Genomic DNA, 21,615 nt, shown 5'->3' on the forward strand with positions numbered 1-21,615 from the left:
CACCTTGAATTCACAGTTAACAGAAATTAATCTTCTCACAGCTCTTGACTCACAATCTCCACCTGCATGAGCTGAATAGCTATTTGGTGTCCCCTGACTGTTTTGGATAGATTTTAATCATCTGTCTTGGGAGCTGAGACACTTAATTCACATATAGGGAGCTAAGCCCATTTTAATCAACAAAATGAAAATAATTTACTGAGTAGAGCCACAGATAATTTCTTAGCATTTCCCACCAAGCCCTGGGTGGAGGGGAGGGAAAAAACTGCAAAAACAGGGTCATGTTGCAAGCCCTGCATGGCCTTCTTGCCTGTCCCAAGCCCACTGCCTAGAGCTGCTCTTACCTAAGGGTAGTTGGGGGAATCCATAGAGAAAAAGTCAGGTAAATTTGTTGACTTGGACTTGTTGACTGGCTCAGGGTGAAACTTGGAGAGTTTGGATTATTCTGGCTTGATCCAGCTCCTAGCTATCTCTCAAGTTTGGATCTGTGCTGGGACATGGTTATGACTGGCCTGAGCTTCCAATTGGGAGTACCAACTTCTTCCTACCCTCCTCTCCACTGCACCAACCATGGCCCACTTGCTTTGCTTTCACCAGTGATCCACTTCCTACCTCCCACACTCTCAACTTGATACCAAGCACCTGTGCTTTTTCCTGTTCTCAAAATTTGGGCACCTTTTTATTGGAGGGATGTTGTCATTGTCAGAAATCAGCCCTGGATCATGCTGGTATCAAACAAATCTTCCAAGATCAGCCTAGCCTTAAGACTAACATTTCCTTTTAGTCAAAATAAGGATTACCTTGGCTAGAAAATACAGAATTCTTTTTTCTTTCTCTCCCAAGGTCTCAAGCAACTCGTTTCCGCTGGCACCAGCCTGCTCCTTTTGACAAGCAGCAAACGTGGGCAATTGATAACGTCTACATTGGGGATGGCTGCATAGACATGTGCAGTGGCCATGGGAAGTGCACACAAGACAACTGTGTGTAAGTGTTCTGTTCCCTGTCCTGCCCAGGGCTGTAGCATTTCACTCTCCCTCTGTCATTCTGATGAACTTGTGGGAAAAACTAACACAATTCTACAAAGGAAGGTGGATTTTACTATTAAAACTGAGCAGGGCACTGGGACCACTTGGGAACAGAAGTAACAAGTGGAAGTGCAGGGGTTGGCACAGCCAGACCTCTGCCTGTTGGTGCTCCATGGCCAAAGCAGACAGTCCTTTCCTCAGTGGCAATGCATCACCTCTGCTCTTGCCTGTGCTGCATCTAGATTCCTCTCCCACCAGGCAGGGGACCTTCTTGAACCTCTTGAACTTCTTGAACCCAGGCAGGGAACCTCTTGAGTTCACACATCCCTCTAGGGACATCCAGTCCTGGAGCTTCCCAGAATATGTTACCCTTATTCCCAGGAGGTTTCACACCATATCCCTGTGCTCTCAGGCTGGTGCTGGGTGCAGAGAACCCAGGCTGGAGGTGAGACATATCCACCAAGTGGGATATATGCCAGTTATTCACAAGGCCAGATTTTGCCTTTTAAGGGGTGTTACCTGGATGGTCTGATGGCTCTGCTTCATGGTATGGTTTGCCAGGGGAGGCAAACTGGCTTGATCCTCAAACCGTTTGTGTAACAATCCACAAAGAGTCCTGCAAAGCTAGCGAACAACAACCCCCAGACTTGCTTGTTTTGGCAACAGAGAAATACCTTCCAGATGGATGTATTGCTTTTTTTCCAGCCACAAATGGCAACAGAAATGGGAGAATGGTTGTATTGCACAGTGACAAATACATTGCACTGTGCCTGTCTTTGATAGAAATATATTTCACTGCAGAATAGACATATTATTGTGTTCTCCTCTATCCTGACAACACTGAAGTACCAAGACACAATATCCCTGGTGAAATCTCATAGTAGCAGAACACAGTTCCAAGCTGTTATCCAGTCTTTGACACATTACAAGAACATTTTTCAGAGGGAAAAAAAAAGGGAGAACTATATAAAGATAAGAAAGCACCCGTCTACTAAAATTTTACAGAAACTTGAACTTTAACATTAGCAGGACATTTTTAGGCTTGGCACATTCTCTTGGTTTATCTATCCAAGCACAATGTATTTTACTGATTTTAGTGTGTTTGGGAGTGTACCGAGTGTACCCTGTATTAGAAGCTTGAGTGATACTAAGCCTGCAAAAAAGTCATTTTTGCTTCATATTAACTGCAAAATGCCAGATGTTTGAAACCCCCACATACCAGTTGTGCACTGGTAAATGAAGCCACTATGCAGAATGAGATGGTAGTTTAATAACATGGCACTGATTAAACCTCCATGCAGAGCCTTTGCCAGCTGATTTGTGCATTTGTTTTGCTCTGCAGCTGTGACGAGCACTGGGGTGGGCTGTACTGCGACGAGCCAGAGACTCCCCTTCCGACACAGCTGAAGGACAACTTCAACCGCTCCCCCTCGAACCAGAACTGGCTGACGGTGAACGGGGGCAAACTCAGCACGGTCTGCGGGGCCGTCGCCTCTGGGATGGCTCTTCACTTCAGTGGGGTGTGTGTCCAGCACAGGGACCAGCTCGCTCCATTTGACACTATAAACAGGACTGATTTAAAAAGTTAAATAGCAAGGCATTAAAAAAATAACAGCATAACATATTAAACATATAAAACATTTTTAAAAATTAAATCCTTTGCCTGGCTGAAGGTCGAAGTCAAACAGGTCCTACAGACACTCCAGGAAAGCTGATACTATGTTCCTTGCTATGATGCAGCTAGGAAAATGAGATACAGTGTGTGTGGCTCCTGAGAGGAGCTGATAGATTAAAGCACAGCATAAGTATGTAGACATTCAATTTTCCTTCTAACAGCCTCCTCATAGCACTTAGAACTTCCAGACCAGAGTTTAGTGTGGCTTCTAATCAGACTGCAGAGGTAAATTAATAACTAGCTATTTGCACTTGTATAACTTGCACATGGTCCTTGACAATACAGAGTCACAGAAACACAGAATGGGTTGGGTTGGAAGGGGCCACAGTGGGTCATCTGGTCCAACCTCCCTGCTCAAGCAGGGTCAGCCTAGAGCACATTGCATCTATGCGTAGCCTCATCCTTCAGATGTCTCACAGGTGGGTGTTTTCAGAGTAAGCTCATAGTAAAATTTCCTAGGTTAGCTACATATGTAGGTATATAACCCAGACTGCTGCTGAACTATAGTTTGCTAACAGATAACTTCAAGATTGTAAAAATTACAAAATAGTGTTTTAGAAACATGTAAAATTTATGCTTGTAGATCTCTTCTGTCAAATTTATAGCTAGGTTCAGACTGACGAAAGTTTTCTAAAATAAACTAACAGAAGCATTATATATCCACATCATTCCAGTAGGACTAAGTAGACACCAACTAATAGACTAAGCAATGTGAAATATATAAGGTATTGTGGAAAACACACATACTAACATTGCTTTGCCATTTGATGGTTGGAATAAGTTGAATCATTAGCACATAATCAGTGATTTATTAATTCTGCATGGAAAACTTCGTGATTTACAATGGAGGCATTGGATTTCTGCAATTCTTGTATTCAGAAGAAAGGTGAATACATTAATATTGTAAAACTGAAGGTGCAACATATATAAATACACAACAGGAATTTTTAAGATGAAACATGACTGAAATTATGTCTTTAGGAAAAAAAAAATATATTGTTCTGTAGTCACTTTACCTTTGAAATAATTAATAAAATTTTGTACAATTTTAAAATGTTTGCAGCATGAAGCTACATTAATAGTGACTGCATAGTCTAACAATTTTTATGAACCTAAGTTTTGCCAGACAACACCAGCCAACACATTTTTTCATTGCTTTTAAGGGCTGCAGCCGTATGTTAGTTACAGTGGACTTGAACCTCACCAGTGCAGAATTCATCCAGTTTTATTTCATGTATGGATGTCTGATAACTCCTAATAACCGCAACCAAGGAGTGCTGCTGGAGTATTCTGTGAATGGTGGAATCACCTGGAGCCTCTTAATGGAAATTTTCTATGATCAATTCAGCAAGCCTGGGTTTGTAGATATCTTCTTTCTGCCTGTGTAACTTTCTCTGCTAAAGTCAGGTGGTCTTGAATGTTTCACAAGAACATACAAACACATAATATGTGGGACACATTACTACTGTGGTCTGTATGTTAGGTCCTTACGAGTTCAGCTTGTACAGTCCTACACGCATTTATGAATGGTCATGGTGCACGTACTTGAGAGCATCAGCATTTGTGCAGCCACTAGGCCAGAAATACAAGAATAGTTAGGAACCTGTAGCAGTCTGGTAGATTTGTAAATGGTTGCAGGAAGATAAATTAATAGCTACTGTAGTGATGTCCATCCTGTTCTTAAAGTTGCTAACCTTTGCAATCTAGTTCCTTACTGGCAAGATCATAAAATCACTGATTGTTATAAGTTAGTTATAAAATGGTGTGAAGAGTGGTTTCTGCAGTTATCCATCAAAAGGATGGATACACTCAAGCCCTACTTTCAGATGTTTGTGAGATTCAAATCATGCATATATGTGAGCTGACCTTTTTCTCACTGACTAATTTAAAAGAGTCATAGAAAATGGGGATGTAGGGGAAATTTGTTATTTTATTCGAACACACCAAGAAATCACTAGTACTTTAATTGGACATGAGATTTCAGTGTACTATTGGCTACTGTTGCAATGGAACAGATAAAATTGTACTGGAACATTGCTATCTGCTGAATGGCTCCAGGTTGAAAAAGTAATTTTCGTTTTACTTCAACATTCTCCTTCTTAACACTTCCCTTAATTAGGACCTCATGGCCATACACTGCTAGTCCAGACTGTTGCATTTGGTCCCATAAGAACAGCTGGAGCAAGTGAGGTTGTTCAAACCATGCCACAGTCTGGCATGTTTTCCACCCACCTCCCTCTGAGCCCCTGTCCCAGGGATGACATTGGGAGTGATTAGGAAGATTTTTGTTTCAGCAATATCTCCTAGAGGAATATAGTCTAGACCAGTCTTTTTCTTCTTTCCCAACTTCCATGTATTCTAGGAAACATTGGGAATGGACTTGGTCAAAGCACCCAGCACAGAGCATTGCAAAATATCCTCCTCCTGCAGCTTTCCTACAACTAATTTCAACCTTTTATTCCAGCTTTGTGAACATCCTCCTTCCCTACGATGCCAAAACCATGGGGACACGCTTCCGCTGGTGGCAGCCCAAGCACGACGGGCTGGACCAGAACGACTGGGCTATCGACAACGTGCTGATCTCGGGCTCAGCCGACCAGAGGACGGTGATGCTCGACACCTTCAGCAGCGCTCCCCTGCCGCAGCACGAGCGCTCCCCGGCCGACGCGGGGCCCACTGGCAGGATCGCCTTCGACATGGTCATGGAGGACAAAACCACAGGTAAACGTTCCACCTGGATCTGAGTTAAGGAGCAAGAAGCCAGTGCAGCGATTTGCAGATTTTGCTGAGCCTCTGAATCTTTGTCTCACTGTGATAGTGATCACAGACAATCCCATTGCTGTAGAGGTCTTGTCTTCTGCTTTTTGTTCACAAAAAGTGAAATGAAAAGATATAATGCAGATTTTTTTACTGCATGGATTTATTTGGAAGATTATTTCAAAGAAAGAAAAAGGAATTTAGAAGTGCCAGGTTATTGTAAGCAGATTTCTTATCCTGAGTGTCTGTTCACTATTTCCTAACTTTTTAAAATATTCTTTAGGGAAATTAAGTTATTTTTTACAACTAAATTTTGTAGAAGATGCATTTCTATATGTTTATAAGGCTTAACAGCTGCCAGTGCTGGGGTACACTTTGTGCAGACATGTAGGCAACACCCATTAAAAGGCTCTCTCAAACTGTTTAGTGCAACAGAAGTTCATGTTTTAAGTAAGTCTCAGATCCTTAGTTCTTGAACATTAATGTAATGCTTATGCAAGAGAATAGTAAGAGGTGCTTTCAGCAATAAATGTGATAAGTGTAATACATATTTACATGGGAAAGATGGGGTAGTGATATTCTCAGGAGCAATACTAAATAATTCTCATGTAGGGTGAAGAATAAATATATGAATCACCTTTTGTGGTTAAGACTACTCCCTGTTCAATTTATATTGTCATTGTCTATTACTGACATTGCCATTAATTTTCAAGTGAATGAGCACTGGTTATTCCATGATGATTGCTCAATCGAGAGATTTTGTGATTCTACTGATGGTGTCATGATCTGCGGGAGCCACGATGGCAGAGAAGTCTACGCAGTCACCCACGACCTGACTCCTACAGAAGGCTGGATTATGCAGTTCAAGGTAAAATCTGTCTGCAACATAATTATTCAAATTCACATTTTGTTCCAGGTCTAAGTAGATCTTTCAGGAGGTAGGATGATGTATACGCCTACACAAGAGCCATTCCCTGCAGGGAAAATTGTTGTTATTAGGCCATCCTCATTTTTCTCACTTTGTGTTGGTCAGCTTTAATACTGCAGGCTGTTCTCAGAGGTGACACATTCTTCTCTTCCAGCACTGTAGTTCCATGGACATCATATAATAAGGGTATTGCACATCTACCAGGTGCCTATTTTGTTACAGCTGCTTGGTGAGGGAAAAGCAGCTCCACAGTAGTTCACACTGCTCCTGTGTTGCCATGCATTCACATCAAACCTGCACCCAAACTTGCCTTCGTACACCCCTTTATCTAAATCAAGGCAATAACCCAGCAATATATGGAAATTGCAAGAACCCTTTACACATCCATCCATAAAGATGGTCTCCCCAGTCTGTGGGCTTCTCTGAAATATTCAAATCTCAGGTTGTGTGGGAGGGGATATTTACTTTATTTGTTATGTGATACTGGGGTATAAGGCACAAGTGTCAAAATCTGGAAATCAGAATGTGAGCTATCTAGAAGAAAACTAAATCAAAATATGGTGTCTATTCTAAATCTTAGGAATATCAAAGAGATCTTCAGATGACTGGTACCATACAGGCACTGTTACTGCCATCATTTCAAGCAAAATTCTGTAGTCACTGTTCAGGTTCAAACGCTTTTCTAAACTCCACCATCACAATTAATTCTTAATTACTGATTCTCTCTTCTTTATTAGGTTTCTGTTGGATGTAAAACCTCAGAAAAGCTTGCACAAAATCAGGTCCATGTGCAGTATTCCACTGACTTTGGTGTTAGCTGGAGTTACTTAGTACCTCAGTGCTTACCAGCTGATCCAAAATGTTCTGGGAGTGTCTCACAGCCATCTGTCTTCTTTCCCACAAAAGGATGGAAAAGAGTAACCTACTCACTGCCTGAAAGCCTTGTGGGCAAGTAAGTATGAATTGGCTACTAATTTTGTCTTGGATTGAGTACCTTCCTAGAAACACAACAGGACATCTGCCTATTCATTTTCTTTCAAGGAAGTTGCAGAATAGCAGTGTTCATGTTCATTACATTATGGATATGTAAAAAATCAATTTCAATAGATACTTCCACTACTTGTGGAAGCTCAGAAGATAGTACAATCATGAGTATATTGTGTTTAATCATGTTTCTTCATCTGAGCAAAGTTGTTTTATGCATGTATCTGGTTTTCTTCATATCTAGTCCTGTGAGGTTCCGGTTCTACCAGAAATACTCAGATATGCAGTGGGCCATCGATAATTTCTATCTGGGCCCTGGTTGTCTGGAAAACTGTAGAGGTCATGGAGACTGCCTGAATGAGCAATGCATCTGTGATCCTGGGTATTCGGGTCCAAACTGCTACCTGACCCAAACACTGAAGGTAATTTTACTGCATGTTTTAAAGAATGAATTTTGGCGTGTGTTTGACTGAGAAGGAGAGAGAGGAGAGATTGATCCCACTGGACATTTAACTTTGATTCCTATCAGCCTGAAGACAGTCAAATCCATTTGCAGCCCTTTCATCTGTTTTTTTTTTAACAAAAAAACTGCTTTTAACAAAAATCACTGCATTATTCAAGAATGGGTTTGTTGCTTTGCAAATAACACTTAGCCTGAAAAAGCTGTGATAAAGTTCACTGTTCATCTTTTAATCATCATTATAGGATGTAAATCACCCTTGCACATATGGTTATATTTGATCAAAATAGGAAGATTGTCTTTATTGTGAAAGAGCATATTGAAGTAGGGAATAAAGGAAAATGGCATAAAATTAGAAAATCGATTCACCTGGCTGTTACTCATGTTACCCAATAACAAGTGAGTGGACTCCAGTTAGATATTGCTAATTTAAAAGTTAAAAATAACTAACTTCTCAGTTATCATGTCATCTGAAATACAATTACATGAAGAAATATCATTGTCTGTTTGGAATTTTTAATTAGTAATGTATCCATCACATTAAGGACAGTTCGGATAAAATGGCAGAAATTTTAGGGGAGTTTTACTGCTATCTCCTTAATGCCAGGATTGCTGGTTTTGCTGGGGAAAAATATAAAGTATTTTTTCTCCCATGCATACAGAAGTCCCCCACTGTTGCCCTCTGCCATCAAAACCTTGCCACACAAACCCAACATGCCCACTCATTTGCACATGCCAATTTTAATTTGCTGGATTGCTTCCCAAATATGTTAAAATCCAGCTCTAATATATTTTCACATTTAGTTAATTCAGTTCAAGTGGCCAAATACTCAGCCAAAAGGGATTATGTTCAGTCACCCTGAGAAAAATTTGCAGTGTTCTTGAGCCCTTCAAACATGTTTAGGTCAGTTACAGCTGTGGTCATCAGAAAGGCTTAAAATCTTACTTACCTGTGCTTTATGTTAAATACCTGGCTTACAGACTTTCCTGAAAGAGCGCTTTGACAATGAAGAAATTAAACCAGATTTATGGATGTCCTTAGAAGGTGGAAATACCTGTACCGAGTGTGGAATTCTCGCAGAAGACACAACTCTGTATTTTGGAGGTCCAACTGTGAGGCAGGCTGTCACTCAAGATCTGGACCTGCGAGGGGCAAAGTAGGTCATGTTGCCATGTCAATGTCACGGGGAACTCTGTCACACACTGGCAAATCAGCAGGCAGCATAGCTGGTAGCTCAGGGAATCCTAGGCCACCACAAGAATAGCACTACCTGAGACAGACACTAATGAGATTACGATTCTCAAGGCATTGATGCTTTCAGATGAGTCACAGAGAGCAAAGCTCACCCTAGCACAGTGGAAAGGGTCAGACATGTCCAGGTGAATCAGCAGGTTAATTTGTCCAGAAATGTCCTGGAATCAGCAACTTCTGTCCTGCAAAGAGGCAAGACACCAGTCACTGGGGCATCACTCCTGGAGGCACCAGCTGTGTCTCTCACTGAGCTCAGAGCAGAACCTCTGCTGGTTGTCCTCTCTTTGGTGCCCAGGCAAGATCCTTTCCACTACTATGCTGTTGGAAAGGATGACATATCAGGAGAGCATTGGAACTCTGTCAGTTTAGAGAAGCTAAGGACATGACATGGACAACTTCAGCATCATTTCTCTTGACCACATGGCTTTAATGAAGCCACACACTCTGACTTCTGAAATTCTGCAAGTTTGCTAAATCACAGGAAGGAAGGGGCCTCAGGGAGTCTCTAGTCCAACCTCATGCTCAAAGCCAGGTAACACTGAATTCAGACCAGTTTGTCCAGGACTTTGTCCCATTGGATGTTTAAAAACCTCCAAGAATAGAGATCCTACTGTCTGTCTGTACTGGAACACTTGTACCAGTGTTCAGTTACTCTCAGAGTGATTTTTTTGCTTTTTTTTTCCCCCCGTTAAATCCATTTGGAACTTCCTATTTTTTCAGTGTATGACCACTAGCTCGGAGCTCTGGCCCCAATTGTTCCAGTGTCCTCCACTGACCTTGCCTCAGTTTATCAACTTCTTTTATGTCCTTCATTGATACAAGGGCACCTTAACACATGATGAGCTCCCATTCCACCAGGACTCCCAGGGAACTCTAAGCAAAGCAGCTCCCATCCAGTCTGTCCCTGGCTGGTACATTTGCCATGGGTTAGTCCCTCCCAGGGGCAGTTCTTAGCTGAATTCCATGAGGTTCCCATGAAAATTACTAGGCAATGTTTTTGGAAACCTTTGTAGTACTTGTGCATTGATGTTGCTTGCTTAAAAATGCTGGCATTTGGAACAATTTCAGCATGTCTGCAAACGGAAAGCAACCGCTATTTGTGCAAGTCTAACAGATGTGATCATATACATTTACTCTTAGGTTTCTACAGTACTGGGGGAGAATTGGGAGTGAAAACAACATGACAACATGCCACAGACCGACTTGCAGAAAGGAGGGAGTGCTGCTAGACTATTCCATTGATGGAGGCAAGTATATACTGTAGTTATAGCTAAGCTATGGTTCTGTATACATGAACCATGAATACCTGAGAAGCTGTCAGAGATCCAAAATAAAAAGCTAATTCTTAATTGTAAAGTTATTTTTGTCCATGTAAAGTTTTTTTCCCCCATCTAAAATTTCCATCTATTTCTCACGAGTTTTCCGTAATCCTCCTGCCTTATTTCAGTAATCAGTGGCTTCCACCCAAGTTGATTCCTTTTTACAATTACAAGATTACTCTTGCAGTGAGTAACAGCTGCCAACTATCCTTAGAAGTTAAGCTCTATTGGAAGACATAGCTCTTACTTTTTATTTCCTATTATCTTACTTTAATTCTTTAGAATATTCTAACATATGCTTATTGCTAAACCTGCATCTGCTCATTATAGGGATATCCTGGACTTTGCTCCATGAGATGGATTATCAAAAGTACATCTCAGTGAGGCACGACTACATCCTCCTTCCCGAGCATGCCCTGACCAACACCACCCGCCTGCGCTGGTGGCAGCCTTTTACTCTCAGCAACGGGATCGTGGTGCCCGGCCCCGACCGGGCGCAGTGGGCTCTGGACAACATCCTGATCGGGGGAGCAGAGATCAACCCCAGCCAGCTGGTGGATACGTTTGATGATGGTAAAACAGGCTGCCACAGCTCACCTGTTGTGTGGCATTATCTGTTCTTATCTTACCTGAGCCCTGAGAGCTTGCAAGCAGACTGTCTTTTATTTTAGCGCTACAAATTTTTCATTTTGTAGACTAATACTGTTTATGTGCTATTCTTCATGCTATTAATAGAAGTGTGTAAATATATATATATATATATATATACATGTATATTCAGATATGTAGGTGTGCACATATATATACACATATAAAATTTTTTATTTCAACCCAATTAATTTCATTTAAATTCCTGGTGTTATACTTTTGTTTCATCATGTTTTTTAAAAGTACTATTATTTAAACATTTTAATTACCTCTCTTGAAATGATTGTCTTTATTATGTCTGTTAGTAGCTTGCTGTGTGTCATTACAGATAACATAAATGTAGTGTCTATATCACTAAAGTACTCTATCTAGTGATTCTGTGGATTCATTACTAAGCCTTGATGTTTACCAAGACAATGCAGTAATTGTATTTAACTCATCTTAATAGAAGGCACTTCTCATGAAGAAAACTGGAGCTTTTACCCTAATGCAGTCAGAACTGCAGGGTTCTGTGGAAATCCATCATTCCATCTCTACTGGCCAAATAAGAAAAAGGATAAAACACACAACATCCTGTCCTCCAGGGAGCTCATTATACAGCCAGGATACATGATGCAGTTTAAAGTAAGAAATGTTCTCTCTCTCCAAAGTAAACAACACAATGAAAATTCATCTAATGTGTGTCCAGAAATTATTCTTCTTCCAACTAGGATGCTCGATTGGATGAATAAATTAATAGTGACTTTTTACCAGCAATTAAAGGAAAATATGAAGTGTAGGTATTGAGAAACAGAAAGGCTGCATGAATGTAAAATGTCAGAATATTCTGACAGTCTGTATGCTTTTGGGGTTAGTCAGAGGGATTGGAAGTCTAATATCTTTTTCCTGAAATGACTGGATCATCAGATACAGTAGGAATTATTTTCTAAGGTGAGAATAGATGCCATGCAGAATAAACTATTTTCCCCTAATTCGTGAAGAAACAGAAAAGGCAAGGGAGAAGCAGGCTGGAGAAAAGTGTCATATGGAAAATGCAAGTGTGTTCAAGTAGAAGTACCCTTTCTACTTACTTGTGTCATGGCAAATGTCCTAAACAATCCGAGAAACATTTCTGAGTATTTTGCTTTGATTTAAGGTAGAATTCTACACAGGGCCAAAGGCAACAAGTAGTTGTTTTCCAGAAATGTTCTTGGTCATTCTTCAAGCACCCTGTCTTAAGTAAACCAGGGAGTAACGTGAAAGTAGGGTTATCAAAATACTAATCCATTTTCTTATTATGGTTTTTTTCTTGCTCTCCTGTTTGACAAGACAGTTCCAGAATTTTCCATCTTCCACTGATCAGTATTTTCACCTTTTCTCTACTCACTACCTATTTTATATTGACTGTCTAATATAATCCCTAAAGCACTGCTTCCCCCACTCAGCATGCCAAAGAAATTATATACAAGAGAAGACTCTTATGTTTTTTAGTACTGAATGTCAAGACCCTCCCCAAGATGCTTATTTTACCCAGCCTATCTTCTTTTTCCTGTTTTAAGACCAAAATTATGATAACCCATCAGCATTTAATAGTTCATATTACTAAACTCTCATTGCAGAGTTTTTCTCTCCTGATTCTCTCCCCCTCTTTCTTCACCACTCACAGCAAAGATTTTATTTCTAAACTCAGCTCTAGCATGGCTTCTGTTTGGTTTTGAAATTTAGCATCTTACTATCTAATCAGTAATGCATACTGGGTGCTGTAATCGTTCTACTGTAATATGGAACAAATATGTCTATTGTATTAAATATTCAGAATAATTCTGTTTCTAAATTGGACTGATTTAAAGTTTATGTCCACATGTTTATCATTATGAATTTTAAACTTTATAGGTGCTTCACTTTTGGAAATGCCAAGGAACTACCATATCTTTTTGTTTCAGAAACAAAGTTTGTTTATATATTTAATTTGGACTTTAGAAATGAAGTGTTAGGATTCTGTTAGGAAATAAAAGTAGCAAGAAAGTAAAATTCTTTAAGTAAAAGCAGTGCCTGAAGTACTGTGTCTTTTGTTTTCCATCCACTTTTGATGGATTTAGCCCAAGTTCTAAGTTTACAATCCCTTATACACCCAATAAAGAAAAAAAAAGAACATAACTTGATTACGTATCACTTTAAATGTCTACCTGACTTGTTATAGCAGTTGATTTTATTTGTGCTATAGATCGTGGTTGGCTGTGAGGCAAATTCTTGTGGGGACCTCCACTCAGTGATGCTGGAGTATACAAAGGATGCCAGGTAAATGACAGCAGAATACACAGACCTGAAAAAAAAAAAGGAGTATGACATTAAAAACCTAGTGAGCTTTTATTTATTAAAGCAATTACTTTGCTATTCATGTTGTAACAGAATCTGAACAAAGCCGGTGTGCAAGCACTGGGATTTGTCTACATAACTCCCATAAATTCTCTTTATAATTTATCCCAGATGTTGACAGATTCGTGGCATTGAGCTTGCAGTTACAGACATGAGCATGTTCCTGTTAAAACTGTGCTCACAGGAAAACACATCTCCAGGAAAGTGTTTTAGTAGGATACAGGACCAAGCTGTAATGAAGTGCGAGTTATTTAACTCCAAATTGGTCTTTAGCTAACAATAACACTGCCTCATGTGCTGTAGAATAGCAGCATGTCATAATTTGTAAAAATGAAAGTATATTCTGTGCTCAAATGACTGTGGGTGAAAATGTAGCAAATTCTATTGGGACTCTTCTGAACACTGTAAGAAAGAGGCTAAGAAGCAGCCTCCTAAATAAATCCTTCTGTCATGCAGCCTCAAGCAGCTGTATGTGCCACCACCAACGGTTCCACAACATTCAAACCCTCCCTGGCTGCACCTGTGCTTCAGCCTCTCACCTCATGTTTATTTGTGGCTCCAGAGTATGGAAACTATTGCTGACAATCTCTTGTGTTTGTTTAGTAAGACAGGCAATGTCATGACCCTTAGAAATTACCTGTTTTCCTTTCATTATTTTTTCAGTGGTTCTAAAATTTTTTTTCTTTTTTTTTGTTTGCTACAGGACAGACTCATGGCAACTTGTCCAGACACACTGTCTTCCTTCCTCATCTAATAGCATTGGCTGCTCCCCATTTCAATTCCATGAAGCTACCATCTATAACTCTGTCAATACCTCCATGTGGAGAAGAATAACTATCCAGCTGCCTGACCATGTCTCATCCAGGTAGGTTACTGAAAGGTCAGCTCACTGTGGATCTGTAAAATGACAGCTGTCTTGCTGGCACAGTTTACTAGGAGCAACTGGTGAATTAAAAATGATTCCTTATTGCAGGATTTAGATCTGATACATAACTCATATTCTTCAGGAGGTTTTTTGTTACTATAAGTCACTACGGCAAATGATGTAGCAGGGTGGGTCTTTCCAACTATTGAAGTCACAGCCCCCTATATGACATTTTTGGTTACATTTGCTGTTGGTATACTAGAACATCACTGTACAGATGTGGTTAATGCTACATATTGTAATACAGTATTTGGATTTTGGAATTTGCAGTGCAACTCAGTTCAGGTGGATTCAGAAGGGAGAAGAACTAGAGAAGCAGAGCTGGGCAATCGATCACGTGTACATCGGGGAAGCGTGCCCGAAGCTCTGCAGTGGCCATGGGTATTGCACGACTGGAGCCATTTGCATCTGTGATGAAGGATACCAAGGTTCCATTTCTTCAATTTCTCTCTTGTACCTCTACTACAGTCTAATCTAGCTCAAAATTAAACAAAAAGATAAAATTATGTATCATGTCAAAATTCATCACTGGAATGTCTGAGTAACAAATTCAATATTAATAATTTGTCAGAGCTGGAAACTGTATTGAGTCAGCAGTCTCTCCTATCTGGCACTGTATGTAAAGTCCATCCAGCCTTTATTGATTACCCAGAACTGGCTTCCACCCCTGAACATCCTTCTGGGTGCATCCCAGAGGATGCGCAAGTGGTATCCAGATGTTGGTGACTGGCATCTATAAGGGACTCCGTGCCCCATCAGGACAGAGTGTTCTGCTCTAACACCTCACTGCAGCTAAGCACATGCCTAATGGTACCTGAGTGCCCTTGGTAAACTCTAAGTGCTTTGTGGGAGTGGAGCCAGTGTTTAATGTCTTCCAGGAGAGCCTCATAACTTCATAAAATCAGATCCCTTCCGAGTTTTTAAACATATTTGCCTTCAACCAGCAATTTGAGGTTTCTCCTGTTGGCATCAATGCAAAACAGGAGAAGCTGTATTGCAGTTCTTGAAGTTATACTGCTGTAAAAATAAGACTCACAGCCTCAATTTTGTACAAATAACTGCTGTATATCAATGTGCACATTATTAATGTATCTGCTGAAATATATTCAGGCTGTATACTGAGCCACACTGTATATTGAGCCACAACCTTGAATGGAATTACAATGACCTGTAACTCAATTTTCTCCATTCTTTCCATTTTTGTGTGTTTTACAACTTCACTGTGCCATTTTTAGGTGATGACTGCTCTGTTTTCAGCCATGATCTGCCAAGTTATATTAAAGATAATTTTGAATCTGAAAGAGTCACTGAAATAAACTGGGAAACCATTCAGGGGGGAGTGATAGGGAATGGATGTGGACAGCTGGCACCCTACGCCCATGGAGATTCACTCTACTTTAATGGATGTCAAATAAGACAAGCTGTGACCAAGCCTCTGGATCTCACCCGAGCAAGGTAGTACTTTGAGCCTAAACAGTTCTTTTAACAATTCATGAGAAAGAAAACTCTTCACATGTATGTGCAGCCATGTGGGCCAGTACTGATGAGAATGGACTGACCTGGCTGTGCCATGCAGTTGGATGTGGCTGGCAGGAAACATTAGGGTTGGCAAAATGCTTTGTGACTTCAATTTGGGAGATGGAGAGTGAGGATGTCAAATGAAAAGGTCAAATGTTTTCATCATGCTCAACAGAGCTCTGTCTATGTAAGCCAGCACTGACAATGAAGCTGTTGGCAAAGACTGGACACCAGACTGCCTGGACTAGTGCCTGAACTGATAAGACAAATTCCATGTTTGTATGGGCCTCCACGATGGTTATGACTAAAGATGCTATTTAGTAATTACAGGCTCATTTTCCCATTTCAGTTGTCAAATAGAATTATATTCACCTGACAACGAACAGGAGTATCTTTTTCATCTACTGAGCCTCTTTGGCCATGGAAAAACAAATGTAACCAGCCTGTGCTGGCTCTTAGTAGAGTGACAGCTTTCAGGACTGGTTTATATTTAGTTGTCCAAAGCAAGATTAGAAACAGGATGAATTGGCCAATGGGCCAGATATAAATCAGACTCTTCTCTTCTTACTCGAACACCCAGGAAGAATTTGATATATATTTTTAGGCACTTTGTTATATTCAACCTTTATTTGTCCTTGTTAAACTTTTCATACACTCATTTACATATTTGCATTTTTATCCATCTCAGTTTTGTGCAGATATATTGCAAAACTGGATCTACTGCCTGCAACATTATGTTACACACAGTAAACTATTATTTTGAAAGGGGAGCTGTGTTTTAAAGATATGCAAACAGTTTATTTTGCATGTTAAAGTAACGATTCTTGAAAATGCTCCAAGTTTTGATAAGGTAACTGCAATAAACCTAGAAATGCTATTCCTGTTTGAATACTTTTGCATATTGAAAATACCTTTTCTCTCTGTGTTTTACAGCAAAATCATGTTTGTTTTGCAAATTGGAAGTATTTCACAAACAGACAGTTGCAATACCAATCTGAGTGATCCTAACACTGTAGACAAGGCAGTGCTCCTCCAGTACAGTGTAAATAATGGAATTACATGGCAAGTAATTGCACAGCATCAGCCAAAGGACTTTATACAAGCCCAAAGAGTGTCTTATAACGTTCCCTTGTGAGTACCCAGTCACATTCATTACCTCTAAATGCACAAGTTACATTTTTGCTAAGAAATAACCTATCTTTGCATCACTGTTGAAAAAAAAAGGTTGATGAAGAGGGTAGACAAAGAAGATGACTTAAAGGGAAGGCTGATTAAGAAATTCCAGGCTAGTGTTTATCAATGCACTTGAAAGAAAAACAGAAAGAATACTTGTTTTGAAGATGAGGAAAAAATCCTCCTTATCTATGTGCATTTTTAACCATTAAACGTTTTACACGTACAATGTGTTGATGTTCAGTGACATAGAAACAATGATGTGACTTTGCTCTCAGTTCCCATTTGGGGATAGATAGGGATATGCAAAACACCAGTAGTCTGCAGCCCTCACAGGCTCTTATGTTTGTGTGACAGGGAGGCACGAATGAAAGGAGTCTTACTGCGCTGGTGGCAGCCCCGTCACAACGGAACAGGTCATGATCAGTGGGCTTTGGACCACGTAGAAGTCGTCCTGTGAGTATCAGCTTCACCTCATCCCACCCCACCTCAGAAAGCACTGAAATTTCTCCAGCATGACATGGGTGTTAAGCTCAGTAAGAACCATTGTGGCCCAGGGAATCCTTTCTCAAATGGAAACCTTTAAAATCCTATCTTTCCTGATGCTCTGCCCTGACTGCAAGTCAGTAGTTGAGATGAACACAAAGTAAGTGGCACAGCAGGGGGGTGTGTTGTGCACTATGGAAAAATGCAGGAGGGAAAGTGGGGCTTTATCACCTCCAAGTATTGCTGTGGTCCTGTAATGCAGCAATGACTGTTAAAAAACTATTTTGCTGGGACCTAAGAAAGGATATTCCTGTTCAACGTTGTGCTGCCGTGTAAGGCTGATCTATATCCTTTCAAGGATACAAAAGATTTTTCTGTATTGTTCATTGCACAAAGTAATGTTGTTGTGCCTCTTAAAAATTCGTGTTAGCAACTAATGCCTTATTCATTTCCTTTTTTAGTAAGAAGGATACTGTTCAGAAACAGGGTTCACTATATCAGGTTCCTATGGTCCGAGCTCTATATTCATCCCCTTGTCAAGATTTTACCAAGTCTGCACCCTCCTGATTCTCCCATTCTTGAGATGGGTTTCGCTGGCAGCTAACCCGTTTTTCCTGTGTTGCATCATGAAGAGATGACCTGCTTTTTCTCTAACAATTTAGTTCCAGTAGAAGTGAAATTCTAGTGGCTTCCTGGGCAGGAACTCATCGCTGGCAGTGGTTGGCAGAGAGAGGCGAGCCTGCTCCATAGATAGGTTCAAACATTCTTTTTATTGAACAATTTAAAAAACAGCAGTGAAGAAATTAGGCTTAGATAACCTCTAGACCATGTAACTATAGCCATGAGGTTTCTGAATTAGCAGAGACACTGCAAGTAATGTTTTGTAACAGTAGCAAAAATGAATTGTCTGATTGCTAGTTAGTCCTGTTCTTTCCACCGAGAAGCACCAGCTTGCATGGCACTCATATCAACCCCAAACCAGACTGGTCCCAACACTGAGTAACTTTACACCCTCCGCTGCTTTTACACACCTTGCTGGGCTCTGCTTCCATAACATTAAGCTTAAAACTGGAAGGAACAGAGGAGAGAGATGGATATGACTTCTGTTTTAATCAATGGCTGTATGATGCTGCATCAGGAAAGATATGGAAGAGTATGAGCTGCAGGAAGTTCACAGTTTAGAAAACCATGGAAAAGGGAACTGGTCATTCTAAAATATTCACGTCTTTCTACATTGCAATTAAAAATAAAATGAACAGAACAAATTGTGTAAGAAAAAAAATAAAGTATAATGTTACCCATCAATCCAAGCACTGAATTAGGGACCATAAGTAGGAATAGAACAGATCTTTAAAAAGTGATTCTGAGGCTGAAATGTGGAGAACTTCTCTGACAATGAGATCTGCCAGGCTATAGACTAGATACACAAGTTGAGTGGTAACAAGAAGTCGTGAGATATGTTACATTGCAATGGCCATAGCAAGTAATCACACCTTGCCTAGAGAAGGAACCAGGTGGGCAGACAGTGCCTCCTCCTTTCTATTATTTTATTATTTTAGTCCTGTTAAAGAGCTTTAAGGCTCTTCTGAAAATTGCCCTAAATATCAGGCTAGAGACAGAGGATTTCCACCCTGTTCAAGTGACACCTGGTACAGTGCACAAAGACAGACCAAACTGGACTGATTTCTCCCTTACCAAGTCCTGTGAAACACGGTGCCATTACTGCTTATTTCCCGAAGGCCAGATGTGGAGCTCCATTCCCTGCTAACTACAACACGTGAGACATGCTGCTCTCAGGAAGGGCAGAATTACATGCCATGGTACATCTGATTCGTATGCTGGCATGTGCTCAGTCCTGACAGATGCCTTTGACTCCTCTGTTTTGCTTAAGTTCTAGCTGCACATTGTAATTAATCAAAATACTCTGTAGACCTCCTGAAATTTATCTGCAAATAACTCACAAGTTTTCTGAAAGGGGACACACTTCCTTATCGATAAATACTCTCATATGGGTTTTCCTGTAGCTCTGCTGTTTCACTTGGCCACCTCACAGTGGTCACTTTACCCCCAGCACTTCAGTTTCTTCACCTGTAAAATGATGAAGACATTCAGTCACCTCCATGGAGTGCTTCAGGTTATCAGAAGGGAGCCTGGGTCAGTATCTGTTAGCACTTACCCTACATGATCCTGCACACACCAGGGCTACCAGAATTCACACTGTGAGTACTAGGCATAGGACTTAGCTTTCATTCTTAATATTCCTACATTTTCCAATAAAAGGTACAGAAGCCCTGCCTGCTCCTGGGAAGAGCAAGCCCCCATTCCCAGGCAGCTCTGCAGCAAGAGGCAAGAAGTCAGTGACCTCTGGGTGCCCTTCCCTCCCACCAAGATTGCCAGGAGAGAGCTCTGTGGGCAATAGCCACCCCAGGGCTCTCTGGCAGGGCTGCAGAGAGGCACAGCCTGAACTTAAACCATTCACCTGCGTTCTGTAATTACCTCTTCCCATTCATTCTATAGGGCACCATTGGAGTGTCAGTAGGCTTCTGTCTGGCTTATTCATCCCAAAGCTGGGCTACTTTAGGAAAAATCTGTGCCTCCTAAATTGGAAGTAATTTCTGTTGGAACTCTGGCCTTGCTTCAGAAGGCCGTGAACATCCCTAGATAAGAACCTGTTGATGGTCCATGTCCAACACAGTCTGTGTTCGGTCCTCTTACAACCCTGCACTCCACCACCCATCTGGATGAGACCCCATACACCTCTCCAGAACTATGAAAATTATCCTCACTGGCCCTGGTTTCAGTCCTAGATTTTCATGTTTGTGACCTGTTTACCCATGTTGATGCAGCAGGCAAGCCTCTAGCCCATGAGGGGATAGAGCAAGGCGCCAACCTACACTAGGAGGTGTGGTTTGGGACATAGATAAATTCCTGGCTTTCCACACATCTCTTCCTGTGTTTTCTTCATTACTCTGTGGGCTAATGGAGGTCTGATTTTCCCAGCCTAAGTGCTGGCTTGACTGCCTGCACCCCCAGGTACACACCTAGGTGCTGTGCCAGCTTTTCCTCAGCCCACAGGCAAGGGAGCCATGCTCTCCTTGAGCAGACTAAGGGCTGGAGTAAGAGGGCAAGCAGGGAAAGCACCTGCCAGCAGGGAGAGCTGGTCTGTAGGGATGTAAAGCAAATAAGGATTTTCTTGATTTTATTTCCCATCCAAAATAGGGGACATCCCTGCTCCCCCCTACAGTGCTCACCCCAGGGGCAGATCTGTGAATACCTGCTTTCATGGCCCAACTCTTCTCAGCAATCCAAAGATTTGAAATTAGTTCTGCCACAGGCCTAGCTGTCAAGTCGTAGTGCAGATACTGCTACAGCTGACGCGCAGTCAAGGGCACGACACTGTTCAGTTCAACTGATTTCTGAGTCAAGGGCCACCATCCTTCTCATCAGCAAACATGGCTTCAGGATGCCATTTCTTTGATTCCTCTTTGCTCCCAAAAAAATTGCTGGGGGGGAAAAAAATCAACCTGCAGATTATACATGCATGCAAAATACCTGGCAGTGATAGAAGAAGGCCAAAGGTGGATCCTTTTGTACGTTACTTAAAATCATTCCACTTTTGATTGAACTATTTGAATCACTCATTAAAAAGCAGAATTTTAAAGATTGCGATGCAGCTGCAAATGGTGCTTTAATTGAGCACCTCTTTTAAACAGGTGAAACCAAATACCTGTGTTAACAATGTTATACATTAAATTGATCTTGCCAACTTAACAACAGTTGATGTCTGTCCTGTGGTGGGGAGAAGATACAAGTTGTTATGTTTTCCAGTCCCTTTTATAGCTAGTGCTGATTATTTCTCATTAGTGCAGGGTTTTTTCTCTCCATTTGTAAAGAAAGCTTTGGGCACAACTCTCATGTGTTCCATGTGGCTCTTCTTAGGATAAAAATGTATTTTATCCCAGGCTTAAGAAATAGAGCTTTTTTGTGCCCCTATACTTCTGCCCTACGAAGAGCCGATGTCTAACTCTGCATTTCATTTGCATATTTTCTCTGGAAGCACAGCTCTTAGCCTGCCCACTGCACACACACCTCACACTTCTTTGCATGTGC

At 41.0% G+C, this 21,615-nt stretch overlaps 1 protein-coding gene across 1 annotated transcript in view; it reads left to right on the forward strand.

Moving 5' to 3' along the window:
- The window catches only part of RELN (reelin), a gene marked incomplete at its 5' end in the record, with an annotated part of 273,918 nt that overhangs the window by 247,177 nt on the left and 5,126 nt on the right, over positions 1–21,615 (forward strand). The window contains 17 exons of the mRNA XM_082280292.1: positions 844–984; positions 2,368–2,545; positions 3,864–4,057; positions 5,165–5,421; positions 6,171–6,325; positions 7,123–7,337; positions 7,614–7,791; positions 8,811–8,986; positions 10,222–10,328; positions 10,731–10,973; positions 11,497–11,672; positions 13,252–13,325; positions 14,107–14,268; positions 14,599–14,756; positions 15,564–15,783; positions 16,780–16,977; positions 17,377–17,475. Coding sequence (XP_082136418.1) covers positions 844–984; positions 2,368–2,545; positions 3,864–4,057; positions 5,165–5,421; positions 6,171–6,325; positions 7,123–7,337; positions 7,614–7,791; positions 8,811–8,986; positions 10,222–10,328; positions 10,731–10,973; positions 11,497–11,672; positions 13,252–13,325; positions 14,107–14,268; positions 14,599–14,756; positions 15,564–15,783; positions 16,780–16,977; positions 17,377–17,475 — 2,931 coding nt within the window. The remainder of the gene's footprint in view (positions 1–843; positions 985–2,367; positions 2,546–3,863; positions 4,058–5,164; positions 5,422–6,170; positions 6,326–7,122; positions 7,338–7,613; positions 7,792–8,810; positions 8,987–10,221; positions 10,329–10,730; positions 10,974–11,496; positions 11,673–13,251; positions 13,326–14,106; positions 14,269–14,598; positions 14,757–15,563; positions 15,784–16,779; positions 16,978–17,376; positions 17,476–21,615) is intronic.

Source organism: Coloeus monedula, assembly GCF_965178545.1.
Source record: "Coloeus monedula genome assembly, chromosome: 4".
NCBI classification, from domain to species: domain Eukaryota; kingdom Metazoa; phylum Chordata; class Aves; order Passeriformes; family Corvidae; genus Coloeus; species Coloeus monedula.